Source organism: Leuciscus leuciscus (genome assembly GCF_965113295.1).
Source record: "Leuciscus leuciscus genome assembly, chromosome: 18".
Lineage (NCBI taxonomy): Eukaryota > Metazoa > Chordata > Actinopteri > Cypriniformes > Leuciscidae > Leuciscus > Leuciscus leuciscus.
Genome location: NC_138742.1, coordinates 22877613 through 22896133, shown reverse-complemented (window position 1 = coordinate 22896133; position 18521 = coordinate 22877613). Strand labels below are relative to the sequence as shown.

Here is an 18521-nt window from a genome sequence, read left to right as displayed (position 1 = left end):
CAATTTACCATAATATACATTGCAGCATTAACTTTTTACTCACAGTGTCTGAAACGGTTTGATGAAGGATCCAGTCTCTCTAAACCCCTCCTTTCCAAGAGACTTTGCTCTGATTGGTCAGATGGCCCAGTCTGTTGTGATTGGTCTACTCTGCTCTGATTGGTCAAGAAGCCCAGTCTGTTGTGATTGGTCTACTCTGCTCTGATTGGTCAAGAAGCCCAGTATGTTGTGATTGGTCTACTCTGCTCTGATTGGTCAAGAAGCCCAGTCTGTTGTGATTGGTCTACTCTGCTCTGATTGGTCAAGAAGCCCAGTATGTTGTGATTGGTCTACTCTGCTCTGATTGGTCAGGAAGCCCAGTATGTTGTGATTGATTGGTCTACTTTGCTCTGATTGGTCAAGAAGCCCAGTCTGTTGTGATTGGTCTACTCTGCTCTGATTGGTCAAGAAGCCCAGTCTGTTGTGATTGGTCTACTCTGCTCTGTTTGGTCAGGAAGCCCAGTATGTTGTGATTGGTCTAATCTGCTCTGATTGGTCAGATGGCTGAGTATGTTGTGATTGGTCTACTCAGCTCTGATTGGTCAGATGGCTGAGTATGTTGTGATTGGTCTACTCTGCTCCAGAAATTCGAGTTCAATTCATTATCCTTTGGTTGTGCATGCAAAATGGATTTGCTTTGGCAGAACAGAAAACAGTGTTTTCTTGACATGTCAACAACACAAACCAAACTCTTCCAGTCTCATCTACAACTACAGTGTTTGAGGGTCAAAGTAGATGCTGTTCATGGGCGGCCAATGAAGATCATAGGCTGCCATCATGCAGATTTGTTACAAACCGTAGGTTCGAGCAGGAAGTGAGACTGGAATCACTGATGACTCGTTTCAGGCAGTTCAGAATCAGTTCTTTCTTTTGGGAGACAATAACCATTTGTCATGCACTTTGATTGTTGAAACTTTTTAGACCTCTTACATTCACAAACAGCTTTATGAAACACTATATGAAAGGCAATATACCCCCAAAAAACATAAAATTGGCACTTAAACATAAAAAAAAAACGATTTAAATCTCCTTTAATTTGACTTTGTAACAAATATTTGTAAAAAATATTTAATGTGGGGATGAGCGCTGAGGTCATCTCTGAGGTATGGCTCAAATCACTGTGGATCATGATGTCATATGATGTTAATGTACAAAATCAATCCCACCCACATTCTTTCGGCTCCCACCCTATTATGTGGAAATGCATGAGTCTCATACTAACTATCTTAGATCACTTGATGAGCAGCAGAGTCAGGGTTTAGGTTCAGCAGGTGTGACTTCATGGACTGATTTTGACTGTCTAGAAGTTGTGGAACCTGTGACTTGCCTGGCTGATGTGCAGATGCATATCAATTTGATTAGCAGGAGGGTGCGGCTTGCAAAACGTGGTGGACACACCGTGCTTCACGCTCACTCCCTGCTTTACAGCAAAACAGGTTTGACAGAGGTGGCCAGAGAGACGTGTGTCAAAATAGTTGAGGAAAACCTCAACAAAATAACCTGGCATGCATTCTCAACAACAGCCAACTACTTCAAATGAATTTTAATCATAAAGGATAAGTGTTCCTTAACTGTCAGAACAGGGTGTGGTGGTGTGTATGTATGAAACTGAAAGCTTATGATATGTAACGTAGATACACTGTGAAATGACATCTTGTTAGATGTTTTATTTTAGTTTACTGCATACTATACACAGCTTGCTATTTTTAATAGCATTTAAAACCCTTTCGTACGTACGATCACACAGGTGTTGGTCAGTGCATCACGTGATCAACTGCTAAATTCAAATGTGCTTTCGCGCGTTGGCTGGGGCTGAGCCAGAGATGGACGACCTCAGCGCGGTCATATATCACAAATTTTCAGTGTTTTCAACCACATAATGTTTATTTTAGGTTTCAGACATATAAATTCACATAAGTACTAAAAAAACTATACATTTAGAGTTTGTAAAATACAATAATAATCAATAAAAATCCTTTCCATTATAATTAGACACGTTTTATTCATATCAGATACACATTGTGTAAGTAACTTTAAAGTTTACTCTATTCTTTACCCAGTTCACCGGCCACTTACTTTCATGTATTTTGGGAGAAGTGGATGAATTCACTAGCCTGGTTAAAACCAGACCATTCTCAGTAGTAGCTGAGTTATGGTCTGGCAAAGCTTCATTAATAACTCATTTCCAACGGACGTCGCTCAAATGCCTCTGGGCGCAATTGGATAGACCTAAAACCAATCAGAGTGATCGTCATCGTGTAAAGCCATATGCTGCGTCCCAAAGTTACACTACGCCATAAAAGTATGTACTCTTTTTGTGAAGAAAAGGTATTTACTTTTGAATGTGTAGCAAAAAAGTAGGCAAGCTTTGGGACATACTACTTCGTCATCTTTATCGGACGGACCTGTCACGTAAACTGCCCTGTCAATCATCTTGTCACAGTTAAAATCCTCTATTAAATCTAATTTAATTTCCTACCGTTTCGGAGAAAAATGTAGTAGCACGTTCATCTGCCAGTGGGTCTTTCATGGAGACTGTCCTCATGTGTTTGTATTTGAATATAATAATGCATTTAAAAGTTGAACAGACGTCGCTCAAATGCCTCTGGGCGCATTTGGATAGACCTGAAACCAATCAGAGCGATCGTGATCGTGTAAAGCCCGCCTCAATGTTTCTGATTGGTGCCGCGATTTTGACGGATTAGAAATGGGCTTGAATGAGCTCTTTGCCAGACTACTTGCAGAGCAAATCTAAATTTGCCGGAAGTTGTCTGGGTTTTCCCAGGCTATGAATTCACGTGTTGTAGGCCTAAATCCAACAGATCCGATTCTCTGAACTGTGGCACAAACTAACATGCGCATACAGCTCAACTAACGCGATTGTTATAAAGGTGTTTAAACAACAAAACACTTCCACTTGCATATATTTGACAATCGGAATGTCAGATATTTCATGCCATAGCTAACAAATTTGTGAATATTTTGAATAAAAAAGGAAAAATGACATAAAAGCAGATCATCAGGTCAGCCAGAATGTTAAACTTACGTGTGAAAGGGTTAAAACAGCACATTATGGAAAAATAAACATTTAAAAAAAGTTTGATATGTTTTTGTCCCCATTAACAATCATCTGTTTGTATCATTATTATCATTATATCCAATCATTTATTATTGTTTCGTTATTGTGTTACATTTTAATAAAATTTAGTATAAAAATGTCTTACTTTTACACTGTAAAAAATTTCTAACCCTCCCAAATCAAAAATTTAAAGTGACCGATAACATCAACATTTTTCAATTGGCCCAAGTGAAATTCTTGTTGCAATAGTCTGTTAACATTGGCTCAATGAGAAATAATACGTCAGACTAATTGAAAAATGTAGATGTTATCGGTCACTTTAAATTTTTGACTGGAGATTGAAAAGTTGTAGCTGATTTGGTTTATTTGTCCAATTGCATTGTGGGATACAGTATTCTGTGCAGTTACACAAATGTAATAGGTATTCTATGCATAAGTGCTGAAAATGGTAAAAGTAGTATGGTAGTTTACTATTTCAAGTTATGAGGAAGACAGACTTTTTTTTTTTTAACAATGTTGTTAAATCACAGACATTGATTTTCCTCTCTTCCAACTCTGCTAGACCTTTTCTCCTCATTCTTTCTAGACACACCCACACAAACTGAGTGTGGGCTGCAGAAATAGCTCTGAGTTGTAGAAACTCTGACTCATGAACACGCAGGTTCCAATAATACTGTAACGGTCGAAATTCTTCCATTGATTTCCCATGCAATCCAAAAATATCCAGGTCCTAACCAGAGAGAGGCTGCATTTGCCATCATATTCATTCCATATGTTAGAGAGGAAGGATATAATGATTGCTATTGTCAGGAGTGAGAAACCTCCACCCAACAACCAAACACTGCATAAAAAAGGCCTTGTATAAACATGTATCAATTAATGGATCGAAGTTCCAGTGTGGCAGCCAAGCTACAGAATACTTATCTTTAAAGTAACAAGGTATTTTGAAAAAGTAGTACACCACAAGTTACTAGCAACAAATAGCTAAAAGTAGCTTAAGTATCTACAGTGAAGCTACTTAAAGGGAAAATTTACGGTGGCCTAAAGAGCTCAATGTGCTGCAAATGTAAAAAACACATGCAAATAGAAAAAATCTTCTTCAGTTTGACAACATGTGCTGCAAATACTCACAATGCAACCAAATTCAGAAATGTACTGCAAATAGAATGGAAATGTTTCCAGGGGAGCCCATTAAGTGACGAACCTGGCTGTGACATGCTTATTGTTCAATGTCTACTCGTCAGTGGTGTTGTCAATGACCTGAAAGGTGTGTTTTTTGTTTATTTTAACATCCTAATCGTATGTGCGTTGTGAGTATTTGCAGAGCGTTTCTGTATTTGGATGCGTTGAGAAGCGTGTTGTTGTCATATAGCTGTCATTAGCTGAAACAAAAACAAGGGTATTTAAATGAATGAATCTGAGGGGGACAGCAGTATACTTGAACAGATAAATGTAACTTAAATAACTTAGCAATGTTACTTTTAGTTATTATAGGTCCATATGAAGTACCGTTTTTTTCAGAAATGAATGTCTTGCTTACCTAGCCTGGTTAAAACCAGACCATTCTCAGTAGTAGCTGAGTTATGGTCTGGCACAGCTTCATTAATAACTCATTTCCAACAGACGTCGCTCAAATGCCTCTGGGCGCAGTTGGATAGACCTAAAACCAATCAGAGCGATCGTCATCGTGTAAAGCCATATGCTGCGTCCCAATTCGCCTAAGTTACACTACGCCATAAAAGTATGTACTCTTTTTGTGAAGAAAAGGTATTTACTTTTCAATGTGTAGCAAAAAAGTAGGCTAGCTTTGGGACATTCTACTTCGTCATCTTTATCGGACGGATCTCTCGCTGCATCCTGTCACGTAAACTGCCCTGTCAATCATCTTGTCACAGTTAAAATCCTCTATTAAATCGAATTTAATTTCCTACCGTTTCGGAGAGAAATGTAGTAGCACGTTCATCTGCCAGTGGGTCTTTCATGGAGACTGTCCTCATGTGTTTGTAATTTGAATTTAATAATGCATTTAAAAGTTGAACGGACGTCGCTCAAATGCCTTTTGGGCGCAATTGGATAAACCTGAAACCAATCAGAGCGATCGTCATTGTGTAAAGCCCGCCTCAACGTTTCTGATTGGTGCCGCGATTTCTAGGCCATGGAAATGGGCTTGAATGAGCTCTTTGCTAGACTACTTGCAGAGCAAATCTGAATTTGCCGGAAGTTTCCAGGCTATTGCTTACCATAACTTCAATACAAAAAAATTGTGAGATGTCACAGTTGCCAAAAGCACACAAAATAATAATAATAATAATAATAATAAATAAAAAATCCATTGCTTTTCTGAAAAACCATGGTAAGTTTGTTGAAAGTGGAAAGTTTCTCATATTGCGTTAGATACAATTTCTCATATCTGACAATGTTATGTGCTCAACCTTCCATTTTCATTTAGAAATAAATTGCAAATAGAGTGGTATCATTTTTTAAAAAACTGGATAAAGATGCAATATATAATAATAAACGGAACAATTCCAAGAGGGTCCTCACACCTCGGTGCTCGGCCCCTAATTATGTCTCAGATGACAATTGGACAGAATTATACAAGCAAAGTGTTGAGGTTGTGTGACAACAAAGTATAGTTTGAACGTTACATTTAATTTAATATGCTTTTTATGAAATAACAGGCAGTGTTATTCCGGTATTCTATTCTAAACAGAGGCAGTGTCTGACAATTTACAGTGTTTCCCTTATTCCAGCGTGACTGACAGGGATTGAGAAGGAGACTGAGGAGTTTCATTATAAAAAGTACATTATAAAAAGCTATTTACTTTCCTGTTCTTATTGTCTTGAGGATGTTACAATTTAACTTGGTGATAGAGAATGCAATGAGTGTGGTCTGATGTTAAAGCTGGGCTGTGAATCTTATTTTATGCAGATGGTTCTGATGGCTTTCTGAAGACTCTCCTGGATCCAGTGACACCATTCTCATGTATGTTACGTGAAATCAGTGGTATTTATTTAAACAAAGTAAATGATATAAGTAAACAAATATGCCTTAAGATGTCATGTACTGTACATACAATGTATATATAGCCTACATATATATATATATATATATATATATATATATATATGGTACCTCATATGAACCAGGCAGAGGAGGACCGGTTACATTCGGTGAGCCGAATGGGAGTGAGGTTTAGGTGGGTGAGTGTAACGGTGGCAAACTAGTAAGATCTGTGCGTACAAACAACGTAGTATTTCATCGTGGATCAATAGTGTGTTGGTAATTTCTTTTTTAAATGTGTTTTTCTATGGGTGAATATTCAGCAGTTTTTATGGCCTCATTTGCTCAACCTAATTTAGAGGCTATTTCAACAGAAGTGAATGAAGAATGCACTCAAAATTAATTAAGTTCATTTATTAGGAAAAACACAAAAATGTACAAAAACTTAATAAAAAAAAAAAAATTTAAATAAATAATAATATTAAAATATATACAGCAAAAAAAAAAACAATAGACCAAAGTTTCATCATGGCAACACAACTAAGTTAAGGTTTTCACAATGTAGGCTAACTTTGTGACATCACAGTTAATAATTGTGACATGGCAAATACTATCAAAAGTATTCAAATATACAGTACCAATTGGGGTCTATCTATGCACTGTCTGGCATGCACTCTTCAATTATACATAACTTCACTTAGAGGAAATCATCCGTATTTTGATTTGGTGAAATGAAACTACGAAATTTCATTTTTGTGATTGACATTTAATTACATGATTTTAAATAGCAAACTCTGGTCATCAGAGCATAAAGCCTATAAAGAATGTATAATTGATAGTACTGAAATTACGGACCTATGACATTGCAGTTACTTACAGTAGTAAGTACTGTGTAAATAATTACAGTTACATTAATCATGAAATTACTAAAGTACTACAAATATAGTACATAATTGGAACATTCTTGGTTACTTTATAACCTTAGAAGATCGTACTGACGACATTGTGAGTTGGTCATTTTAATAGCTACATTATCAATTAGTAAGTCATTACATGCTGTTTGTTTGCTGGGATGGCCGTCTGTAATGAAGAAAATGATTAACATGAGTCATATTCAAAATGGTAAGTATTAATATTTAAAATAATACAATTACAAATTTAAATAAATTACCTCAATTATTTCAGTGTTTGCACTCAATTCAATGTGCTTGTGTTTTTACTATACATATTATTTTTTAGCAGTTTGTGTGTTACATGCACACCTTCCTGTCATATCTGACATACCAGAGTACATTCAAGGTGAGAGATTTATGGCTTGAGTCTTTGAAGTAACTTCGCCCTCAGTGATATTGTGAAACAAAGACACACTTTAACACACAGACCCATGAAAATATGCATATCATCACCTTCCTAAATTAATTAAAATCATCAAAATGACTTTAGGTAATTATTTTAGGAAGGTGACGATATGCAGTTTTGGATGCACTTTATTTTACAGTCCTATCACCCATGTACATACCGTACATATTATAGTTATTGCAATAACTGGGTAATAACTAGGTACTAACCCGGAACCTACCGGTAAACCTAACCGTAACCCATGTAGTTACCTTATATTACCCAATACTGTCTTAGTTAAGTGCACTGTAAGTATACTGTAAAATAAAGTGCAACCACAGTTTTACAAAAAGACTGCTCTAGAAGAAAGAAAGAAAGAAAGAAAGAAACACTCCACACTCATTCTTGTAATAAACTTTTACCAAACTACTCATTTCCCGGACATATTTTGCTTGATGATAAGCTTGCTAGTAATCTTATGATGTCTCTTTAAAGGTCTCTATGGTAACTCATCAAACTTTCAACAACCAATCGCCATGTAGAAGAGGCCAACGGAAACTTGTGAATATGTGTCAGTAGTGTTTGATCTGTGGTAACCCTGTTGCCATGACAGCGAGGGGTGTGGCTTCTGGTCATTAGGGAAGTGCTGAAGAGACATACGGCATGAAAAAAAAGCTCAACTAACCACTGAAAACCACAGAATATTTCACCTATGAGGAATGCCACATTATATTCTTTCTCAGTCCGACTATCAGATTGCAGCTTTTCAACAAATTCTGCAGATATTTTGTGCTGGAATTGTTTAGACTCATTGAGATTGGAGGTTGTCTGAAAATATCCCAGATCCAAGTTTTTGGAATTTTTTACAATCTCTTGATCGAATTCAAAGCCTGACTAAGTTTTTATCTACAAACAGTTCAACTTCGAGTGAAGGTGTGGCCACACTAGACTTTGTGTCCATTGACTTCCATTCATACTCATGCAAACGAGTGTCCCGCCGGCCCGGGCCCAGAGTGTTTCGGGCCAGCTGACAGAGCTGTCATAAGTGATTTGTTATAGTCTTGAATGCTTATGTATGAATGTACTGAAAACTTCAAACCAAGAAAAAATATTTTGCATTCATTTTCCAGCAAAAAAGCACTTTATTGAGTTTAAAGATTTATTGAGTTACATTAAAGCTGTTTATATTCTAGCTTGTTGTATATTTTCTTTTGTAATGAAAAAAAAATATTGAATACATTTGAAATTAAATTATTTAATCGAAAATATCAATATTTATTTATTTTTTATGTTGAAAGCCTATAAGCATGACACTGGTTTAAGTTTGGTGAACTCTGACCTACAAATTTGCATATTTACTCTACAAATAAAAAATATGGGGTCTGTAAACATTTTTCGTCTGTAATAAAAAATATATATTATGCTCACACGGGTGCATACATTTGATAAAAAAAAAATTAATATCACTGTTTTCTATTTGAATATGTTTTAAAAGGTAATTGTCTGCAGTCATTACTCCAGTGCCACATGCCTCTTCAGAAATTATTCTAATATGCTGATTTGCTGCCCAAGAAACATTTCTTCTTATTATTATCAATATTGAAAGGGGCCAGTTGCATAAACATTGCCATTATGTTAATAAAGTGTCTTAAATTCTAAATCTAATTATTACTTTTCGGTATCAAATAAGGCAAATCTACGTTTTTATGTAACGGATTTTAAAAAGCTATGAACAGTCTTAAAGGAAAAAAATGTGATGTCTAACTGGTAAGACCAGTCTTAGAGGTTTATGCAACTGGCCCCAGTTGTGTTTATTAATATTTAATAAAACAGAAAGTGATATCATCGTGACATCATATCCTGTTGCCCGCATTCGACACGGGTCAGTATTTTAGCATGAAATCTAGTATGACGCACCCTGAGGGAGTGATCAATGAACAAGTCGTATTTGCGTGTGTGTTTTGGGTGTAGTGGGGTGTCTCTGATTTCAAAAGATAATCGAAACAAAGTATGTGCTGAACGGATGAAACCATTCAGTGAAGCAACGCATAAGAAAGCATTTTAAGCAACATTGAAACCTGAACCTTCAAAGGAAAAAAATATCTGTTTCTCACAATACAAAGTTCACACTGTATTAATTGTTCTCTGCTGGGGTGTGAAGTGTCGGTCAAAAGGCCACCTTCATTCACAGCTCAGCTGATTCTGACAGTATCAGACACTTGATGTGATCAGATATAATCAAGCCTCAAATTAGAGTGATTCAATTAGATTTTATACACATGTACATGAGGAATATCAGGTTGCAATCTATGATGAAACCCTCATTTGGGATAATTCATAACCGACTCTTAATTCATCTAAGCTGTGCAGAAAGAATGTTCATTATGAAATTAAAAGCTTCATTTCTTATTCACTCCCAGCATGAAAAAGTTGGGCAAGATGTCCCCATTAGTTGTACAAAAGAGTCAAGAGGAAGGATCGGCATGATCACTATGTGACATTAAATCAGTTTTCTTCTGTCACAGTTACAGCATAAACAGAGGAATCTTATAATTAATCAATCATCAGGGCAGAGACTTGCAGAGTCATAACTTTGAGCTAGGTTTTTTTTTTCATGTTGATTATGAGATAAGATACAGGGAATGGCAACTAAATGTCCTGGGAGAGTAAAAAACAGAACAGACACACCTGTTTTTTTTTTACCTGTTTTGGAGAATGTTAGAAAACATTCCAGTACTAACTACTAGCTATGGTCCACATTGCTTTAATTCAGCAGAGTTGAAGTCAAAAGATGTATCACGTTGTGCATTACAGAGAGAAATTGTTGTAATTCTAAAGCGCATTTTCACTCTCTGGGCAGTGAGAGTGAGTCATAGGCACATGCACTGTCTTACAGACATATCACAGTTTCAGATGAAGGCTTCCTGCAGGGCTGTCATAGTTAAGAAACGTAAATAAACCACTTTAAAAAAGCACAAATGACTACAGTCAAAATTGATTAGACTGCTATTTTCAGTCGGCTATTTCGATAATAATAAATAAAGGTCTTCTTGTTGATTGCTTGGATATGGTGTGGTGCACAATTATTATCGGAGCGTGTCTGAAAAGAAGGCTGTATTATGTCTGCATGGAAAAAGTGAGCCTGATCAGGTTTTCCCTGGTTCCTCTCAAAAAACAATAGCCGGGATTCTGTAGTCTTAGGAAAGGCCAGCGCCTACAGATATCATGACTCCGTGACTGAAAACCAGTGAAGAAGATGAAAGTAAAGGGGATCTCAAGATACTGACTATTAAATCAGTAACTTTTCTACATGCTCTAGTATTTAGTATAATCCAGTAATGAAAGACAGCAGACATTGTTTAAGGTGCCAAGATTTTAGTCACTCAAAAAGAAAAAAATTGACACGTGCAACACAGTAGGTCATTCCTTATCAACAGATACCGCTCAGGAGGTTGAAGTTGTTATCTGACTTAATTAGCATTATTGACTTCAATATGAGGCCTTTTAAATGTAACAGCACATGCCACGCCTGATGACCCAACCATAGAAACACCTGGTGATGAAATCCGTGTGGTCAATGGAAAGGACTGTGCTGGAGGACCAGGTCAAGGCAGATCTAGTTAGTTTAAGCAGAAACTGTAATGCTTAGAGAATTCAGTGCTTTGGTGTGGTCATGTAGAAGCTTTTGAATATCCAATGGCTAAAACGAAGGCAAGACATAAGAGAAAAAGTCATACATAACTGCAAAGGTACAGTGCAAATCTTTAGCTTTACACAGAAACGGGCATTTTAAACCCACATAAACTAAAACTTGTAAATGCCCAGCCTTATCGTATGGCTTCCCTAGTATCATAAAATAGCACAGTACTTGCCAAAACACAAGCTCAATGTAGAACTTCCTAAACTTTAAGCCATGTTTTAAAAAAAAAAAGAAGAAAAAAAAAGCCTGAGGGAGTGATCAATGAACAAGTTGTATTTGCGTGTGTGTTTTAGGTGTAGTGGGGTGTCTCTGATTTCAACCATAAACGCAGCATGAGCATAAACCTGGTTGACTTTAGGAGATCTCTGGATTCCAGGCGGCTTCAGGACCTTAGGGGGTGGATTTTAAAACCTGACGATAATTGCCTTTCTCAAACTGAGAAACTGTTGGTGGCCTCCGTGATGTGAGACAGTTTCAACTAGGTTTGCTTGTAATTATGGTTGTCAAGAATTACAGTGTGTAACATTTATTTCCACCATCAACTTTTTCATGTTTATGTTCAAATTGCAATATTTCCATTTCATGTTGGTACTTCAAGTCTATAAGGTATATAAATGCTGTAGGTAATGCTAAAGCACAGCTGGATGCCACATTCTCCACTTTGTACAGCTTCCAGTGCTGAGAGATAAAACATGTCAGCTGTCACAGGACTACAGTGAAATTTTAAGCCTTCCAGATGTCTTATTTGTATAGGCAAATCCATAGATGCAAGCTATTTAAGTGCGACACACTGCCTTGTAGATGCTGGTGCTGCATTAAAGCACTTCAATACTAATGCTTAATATTATTGACATATTATTGTGCATTTACACTCTGTATTTTGGCTTTTATTAAAGTGACCCATTCTTTTACAAAACAAATAATACATATTATCCAGAATTATCCAAAGAAAAAGCAGCAATTACATTTTTTAAGCCCTTAATATTCTCAGAAAATATCTGTTTTTAGTCATATTGAATTACCACAACATCCATTTACTGGATAGACTAGGAATGTAGGCATACGAGTATTGAATTTCAGCACACACCCACCTGCTAGTGACTGGCCAGTCTGAGCCAGTTTGGCCCCTCCCACTCAGCAGCCCATATAGTGGGAGGCAGAGCCGGCTGCTCTCTCTATCTGCTCGAGTTTCTCCAGCACAGCAGACAAGGCTCACATCTGCTGCTTTCGCTCCAGCTCATTCTCTACCAGTACAAGACAGAAAACACATCAGCAGGATGTCATTCACCAAGAAAACTAGCTACTCTGTGAAGTCTTCTTCCTCTGGATCTGTCCCACGCAGCTTCAGCAGCATGTCTTACTCTGGCCCCAGCGCCAGCCGACAGAGCTACAGTGTGCGCAGCTCCTATGGAGGTGCCAATCGTGGCATGGGAGCTGGAATGGGAGGTGGTGGCTTCATAAGCAGCTCTTCAGCCTATGGTCTTGGCATGGGAATGGGAATGGGTATGGGTTCTGGCTCCATGGCACCCATTCAAGCAGTCACCGTCAACAAGAGCCTCCTGGCACCTCTGAACCTGGAGATCGACCCCAACATCCAGATTGTCCGCAACCAGGAGAAAGAGCAAATCAAGACCCTCAACAACCGGTTCGCTTCCTTCATTGATAAGGTGGGTTTAAAGTTTCTTTCTTTGTACTTTTACTAGTCAAAGAGTTCCCAGATATGAGGTTTTAGAGCACGAGTCAAACTAAAGGTTATAATAACTCACAGAAAATGGCCAGAAAAATGTCAAAAGGGGATGAAACTGAGTGTATGTTCCTGCAAAAAATGTCTCTATTTAATCTAATGTGGCATAGAAAATATATGTGGGGTTGGATACATTCTTATCAAAGGGGAAGAAATTAGACTTATGGAAAGTTGAGAAAAGGGTGTGTTCATGGTCAGAGTGTGATGGTTTTTCATTTGAATGAGATGCCCTGAGGCTCTTCTTTAACCCTTGTGGAGAGTCCACACCCAAATAAGGACGTCCTGCAGGACATGAAACTTGTTATACATATTAACATAGTTTAATTATTACAAATGATAATGTATTGCAATGTAAAAAAAAGATATATGATCAATAAGTTATGACAACAAATGTTTTTAAAATGCTTTAACTCATCTAAATAAGTTAAGCAATTTTCAACTTTTTTTTATAAGTTATACAAGATTTTTTAAAGTCAGATTAATGTAATTTCAGTTCAAATGACTTAAACTTCCAAGTTGATTGTACTTAAAAATGTAAGGCAGCCACTTTTGCAAACAAAATATGTATTTAATCAAATATAAGAAAAGAGAGTCGCATACCATGATAGTTAATATTTAATTTGAAGAGCCAGGGTCATGTTCTTGATAGCGCTAGAAATGTTACGTAACAATGAGAAGAGGAAATAATCTACAACACTTTTAAGCCTTTAAGTCTTTGTGCGAAGGGCACAACTAAAATAGTCTGCTTTGCATTACATTATTTGATTAAAACACTGATGTTTTGAATAAGACAGTTGATTGGTAATGTCAGCTGTCTCAGTGACACCTTTACTGTAACCTAGTTGTGTGTACAATGTTCACCTCAAGCTGTTAAAGTCTTTTCATTGAATTGCTCTTTGCTCGCCATCTACACACCCTTTTAAGGGTCTCCAGCAGATCTGAACTGCTCTTTATGCTGCCCCTTAAATATTAACTATGTAGATTAAATCTCAATGTCCAAAAAGTACATTCTACAGGATAGGCTGTAGTCCTTCTTGATGTCCTACTGGAATATGCGTCACAGTTTCCAAGGGAAAAAAGCATTACAAACTGAAAACACATGCATCTCTCGTTATTTAAGGAAAACAGTGCTTTCCTTTGTGAAGATCACTGAACCACAAGCAATATGATGGCATATGGTTGCACTTCTGTGAGCTGGCACAGAACCATGATTCCAAAACTGACTCTCTGCTCTCTGAAGCTGTGCTTACTTCCAAGTATGGTTTTCATTTGTGCCTTGATTGAGACAAAACCTCTATTCTCATCCTGCCAATGTAGGTACGTTTCCTGGAGCAACAGAACAAGATGCTGGAGACAAAATGGAGCCTTCTTAACAACCAGACAGCCACGCGCTCCAACATCGACGCCATGTTCGAGGCCTACATCAACAACCTGCGCAGACAACTCGACAGCCTTGGCAATGACAAGATGAAGCTGGAGGCTGACCTTCACAACATGCAAGGTCTCGTTGAGGACTTCAAAAACAAGTACGTACAATGGCTTTCAAAAAAGCCCCATTTCAGTTTGGCTGGACGTTTGGTCTGGGGGATGGACAGCGCCCAAGTATCATCAAAGCAGGTTTTTGTGGTGCACTTAAGTGTTCCCAGAATAAATGAGGCTCCATGAATTCAAATAAAGGGAAAACATGTTTTAAAGGTCTGATGGGAATAAACTCAATTCATGATTCAACATGGTTTATGCAACTGATACTGCATAGTACTGCATAGTATATCCAGTCCCTCCCTAGTATACTTGCCCATTGTTTAACCTTTTTGAGTCAAATTGTAGGCATTTCAATAATATACCTAATATCCCATTTAAAAAAAACAGTCTGTACTGCAATTAAATGGGCGTCAGCATGATTCAGATAGATTACTGCTACTGAACAAACATCTACGTAGCACTTTTCATGGATCTCTAGACAAATCTGATGGGCCGATTAATGCTAAGACCCAAGGGAAACACCGAACTGAATCCAGAAAAACCTGACAAGTTAAGCGTTTCTCACTAAAGAAATATGGAGCACTGCTGCCTCCTAGTGTACAAAACTTTATAAACAATTCAAAACGTTCAAGTACAATGTGTTTAACCAATGTCATTTTCTTCACCTCTCTTCAGATATGAGGATGAGATCAACAAACGCACAGAGTGTGAGAACGAGTTTGTGCTCATCAAGAAGGTTCGTACATTGTCTGTTATGCAGTTCAAACAAGTTTTAATACTCATGAACACTAACTTTAACTTAAATGATTATTAAATTATGATTGCTTTTTTGTAGGATGTTGACGAGGCCTACATGAATAAGGTTGAGCTGGAGGCCAAACTGGAAAGCCTCACTGATGAGATCAACTTCCTCAGGCAGATCTTCGAGGAGGTAAATTACAACTAGAGTTTCCCATCAGCTGTACCTTTCACTTGTAAATGGCAAAACACAGATTAATAACGTTACTTTCTCTCATTGTGGACTTGTAGGAGATCCGTGAGCTGCAGTCTCAGATTAAGGACACCTCAGTGGTTGTGGAGATGGACAACAGCAGGAATCTTGACATGGACTCCATTGTCGCTGAGGTCCGCGCTCAGTACGAAGACATCGCAAACCGAAGCCGGGCTGAGGCTGAGATGTGGTACAAGAGCAAGGTATGTTATCTTTTGAGACATCATCCAAACTGTAAAGTCTGGTTTTAGTTGCTATTGAAGTTCATTAAATGTATCTCACATAATCATATGTTCTTTTTCTCAGTACGAGGAGATGCAGTCATCTGCAACCAAATACGGTGACGACCTTAGGTCAACAAAGACAGAGATCGCTGATCTTAACCGCATGATTCAGAGACTGCAGTCCGAGATCGATTCCGTGAAAGGACAGGTATGCAACTACATGAACACAAAATGTCAAATATTTTAATATTAATCTTGTTTTGTAAGGTAACGGACATTATGAGTACAACTGAGCACAAATATTTCTCATTTCAATAGCGTGCCAATCTGGAGAACCAGATCGCAGAGGCGGAGGAACGTGGCGAGTTGGCTGTGAGAGACGCCAAGGCTCGCGTTAAGGACCTGGAGGAGGCCCTGCAGAGAGCCAAGCAGGACATGGCACGCCAGATCAGGGAATATCAGGACCTGATGAATGTCAAACTCGCCCTGGACATTGAAATCGCCACCTACAGGAAACTCCTGGAAGGAGAAGAGGACAGGTGAGTTATTCAAATGCATGCTTGCTCTAAGACCTAATAATCTATTTTTGAGATCAAATTCAGATTTCTAATTCTGTGTGAGATTTTCATTATTTCTTGTTCACTCTTTTCCAACAGGCTGGCAAGTGGAATCCAGTCAATCAATATCTCAAAACAGAGCAGTAAGTTTGACTCTTTATCAAAGAGAACTGTGTGTTGAAAAGCCCAGCATGGGGTTCTGGTATGCCCTTGTATCATGGATATTTAATGCTGGCCTTTTCACAATTCCTTCTTCACATGACAATTCTTATAACTATATGAAATGCAGAAGACCCTCATCTAACTTCTTCACGTTTCTCTCCCGATAGCGAGCTATGGCGGTTATCCCATGGAAAGTGCAAGCAGCGGCTTCAGCAACTATTCTAGCGGTTATTCCAGTGGTTTCGGATCCGGCGGATACGGTAGCGGCTACAGCTCTGGTGCCGGATACAGCTCTGGTGGTGGCTACAGCTCTGGTGGCGGCTACAGCTCTGGTGGCGGCTACAGCTCTGGTAGCGGCTACGGCGAGAGCATCTCTCAGACCAAGAAGAGTGTTGTGATCAAGATGATCGAGACCAAGGATGGCAAAGTCGTGTCTGAGTCCTCTGAGGTCGTCCAAGATTGAGCGAGTCCCCTTCCCCAATTCTGTCCTCTAAATCTCACGCCTCTTATGCATTCCTGACCTTCCCTCTCAACCATTATGACTGCGGTCCAAGGCGCTAGACAGGAATGCAGTCATAAACCAGGTTGTAAAGCAATAAACCATTCACTCTGGCCAAAGAATTACAGAGGGACCAAATAATCTCACTGCTCTTGACGTGCCTTAATCCACATCACTGAAAACTCACGCCCTCAGGCCACTGCACAGCAATTATGTCTTCAAGTCTTACCTTGCACAACATGGCCGCATCTGTAGGCTGGACAATCCTTGATGTGCCACTAACATGAACTAGCCATTTAGCTGACATTGTTCAACATGCTAAGTAATTGATTTTCACATTAACTATGAAGGGATACATTTGCGTTTGTGCTAAATTACTAGCATGTTAGTGGTAGATCCATGTGGTTTGCCTATTTAGTAGAGACTGTCATTTCATTGTTCTCTGGCAAATAAGAAAGTTGCCGCCCATTGTGTATCCTGTTTTCCGAGGTGCTGTTTTTGCTACCAAAAATAAAGTGTTTACCTAAAACTTGTTTTAATGTATTTTTGTGTGTGTGTATTAACCGGTCACACCCTGCAAAGACATGTCAGAACTAAGGGTTCGGTTTGGATGCTTAGAATGGTCCAGCTAGCCCTGGCAGATGTTGTAATTACACCATTTGGACATATAATCATCTTTCTCAAATAACACTAACACAAAGTTAAAACTATTCTAAAAAGGTTTGTGTGGTATTCTGATTTATTTATTAATTATTTTTACAACAGCTTTAATTAGTGAAATTTTATTTCTGCTGGATGACATGTCGACTGATACATTTTTTACACATGTTCTTGTTTCAAAAGAAACAAAATTGTTTCTCAGGGTTTGCGACCCCTAGAGGTTCATGATAGAGCTGCATGGCGCTCGTGAGATTGAGATATGCACATGCAAAATTAAACTGAAATGCATAACAACATAAAATGTGTAAAAACAAGCTAAATACAATATTTTAATGTCATCTTATACAAGATGTGTTATTAATTATATCTATTGAAAGGTTAGTAATTTTAACCACATAGGGTTTAGTTGACAACTAGTTTGGGAAGCCCTAGACAACATTGCTATTTTTAATTTAGTGCAGCATTTTCTACCAACCCCTTAAAGGGGTCATGAATGAGAATTCAAATGTTCCTTGATCCTTTGACAGTTAAGAGTTTGTTATACTATAAAAAAAAAATACCCAGTAAGTTTCAAAACTCAAAACTTTCTTGCTATTCCAAAAACTGCTTTTATTGAAACCAAGGCCAGCAAACGACAGGATCTGCCAGCAACGCCACAAACATGTTAGTAGTCATGTTTATTCTAATGCCTGATCTATGATCAGTGATTTCTGATGTAATTATTCAAGTTCAGACAGATTATCTCTCAAGTTTATGCATCAGTAAATCAAGCCAGCGACAATCAACTTCATGTCGTTTCTCTTAGTAGGATGAAAATAATCGTATTTAAATTGTGATTAAATTATATAAAGAAAGAACGCTCCATTTCCAATTGCCCAAGCTGTCAATCAAACAGGGCGAGTTTATCTGGACACTTGCCAAAACTCGTTGAAATCAATCATCACAAAATCATGACGCTGTTACAATGTACAGTACAACGAAGCTCTTAATATATTACATCGTGTTTGCATTGTTATTTGGTGAAAGCCAGAGGTGTAATTTC

At 38.0% G+C, this 18521-nt stretch overlaps 1 protein-coding gene across 1 annotated transcript; it reads left to right on the top strand.

The window, feature by feature from the left end:
- The first annotated feature begins 12332 nt into the window (after positions 1-12332).
- Positions 12333-17352, top strand: krt8 (keratin 8). Its single transcript, XM_082145149.1, has 9 exons — positions 12333-12827; positions 14222-14430; positions 15062-15122; positions 15222-15317; positions 15416-15580; positions 15684-15809; positions 15920-16140; positions 16258-16301; positions 16488-17352. Exons 1-9 carry the CDS (start codon positions 12438-12440, stop codon positions 16781-16783), a joined length of 1608 nt encoding a protein of 535 aa, XP_082001275.1. The 5' UTR covers positions 12333-12437; the 3' UTR covers positions 16784-17352.
- The last annotated feature ends 1169 nt before the right edge of the window (positions 17353-18521 follow it).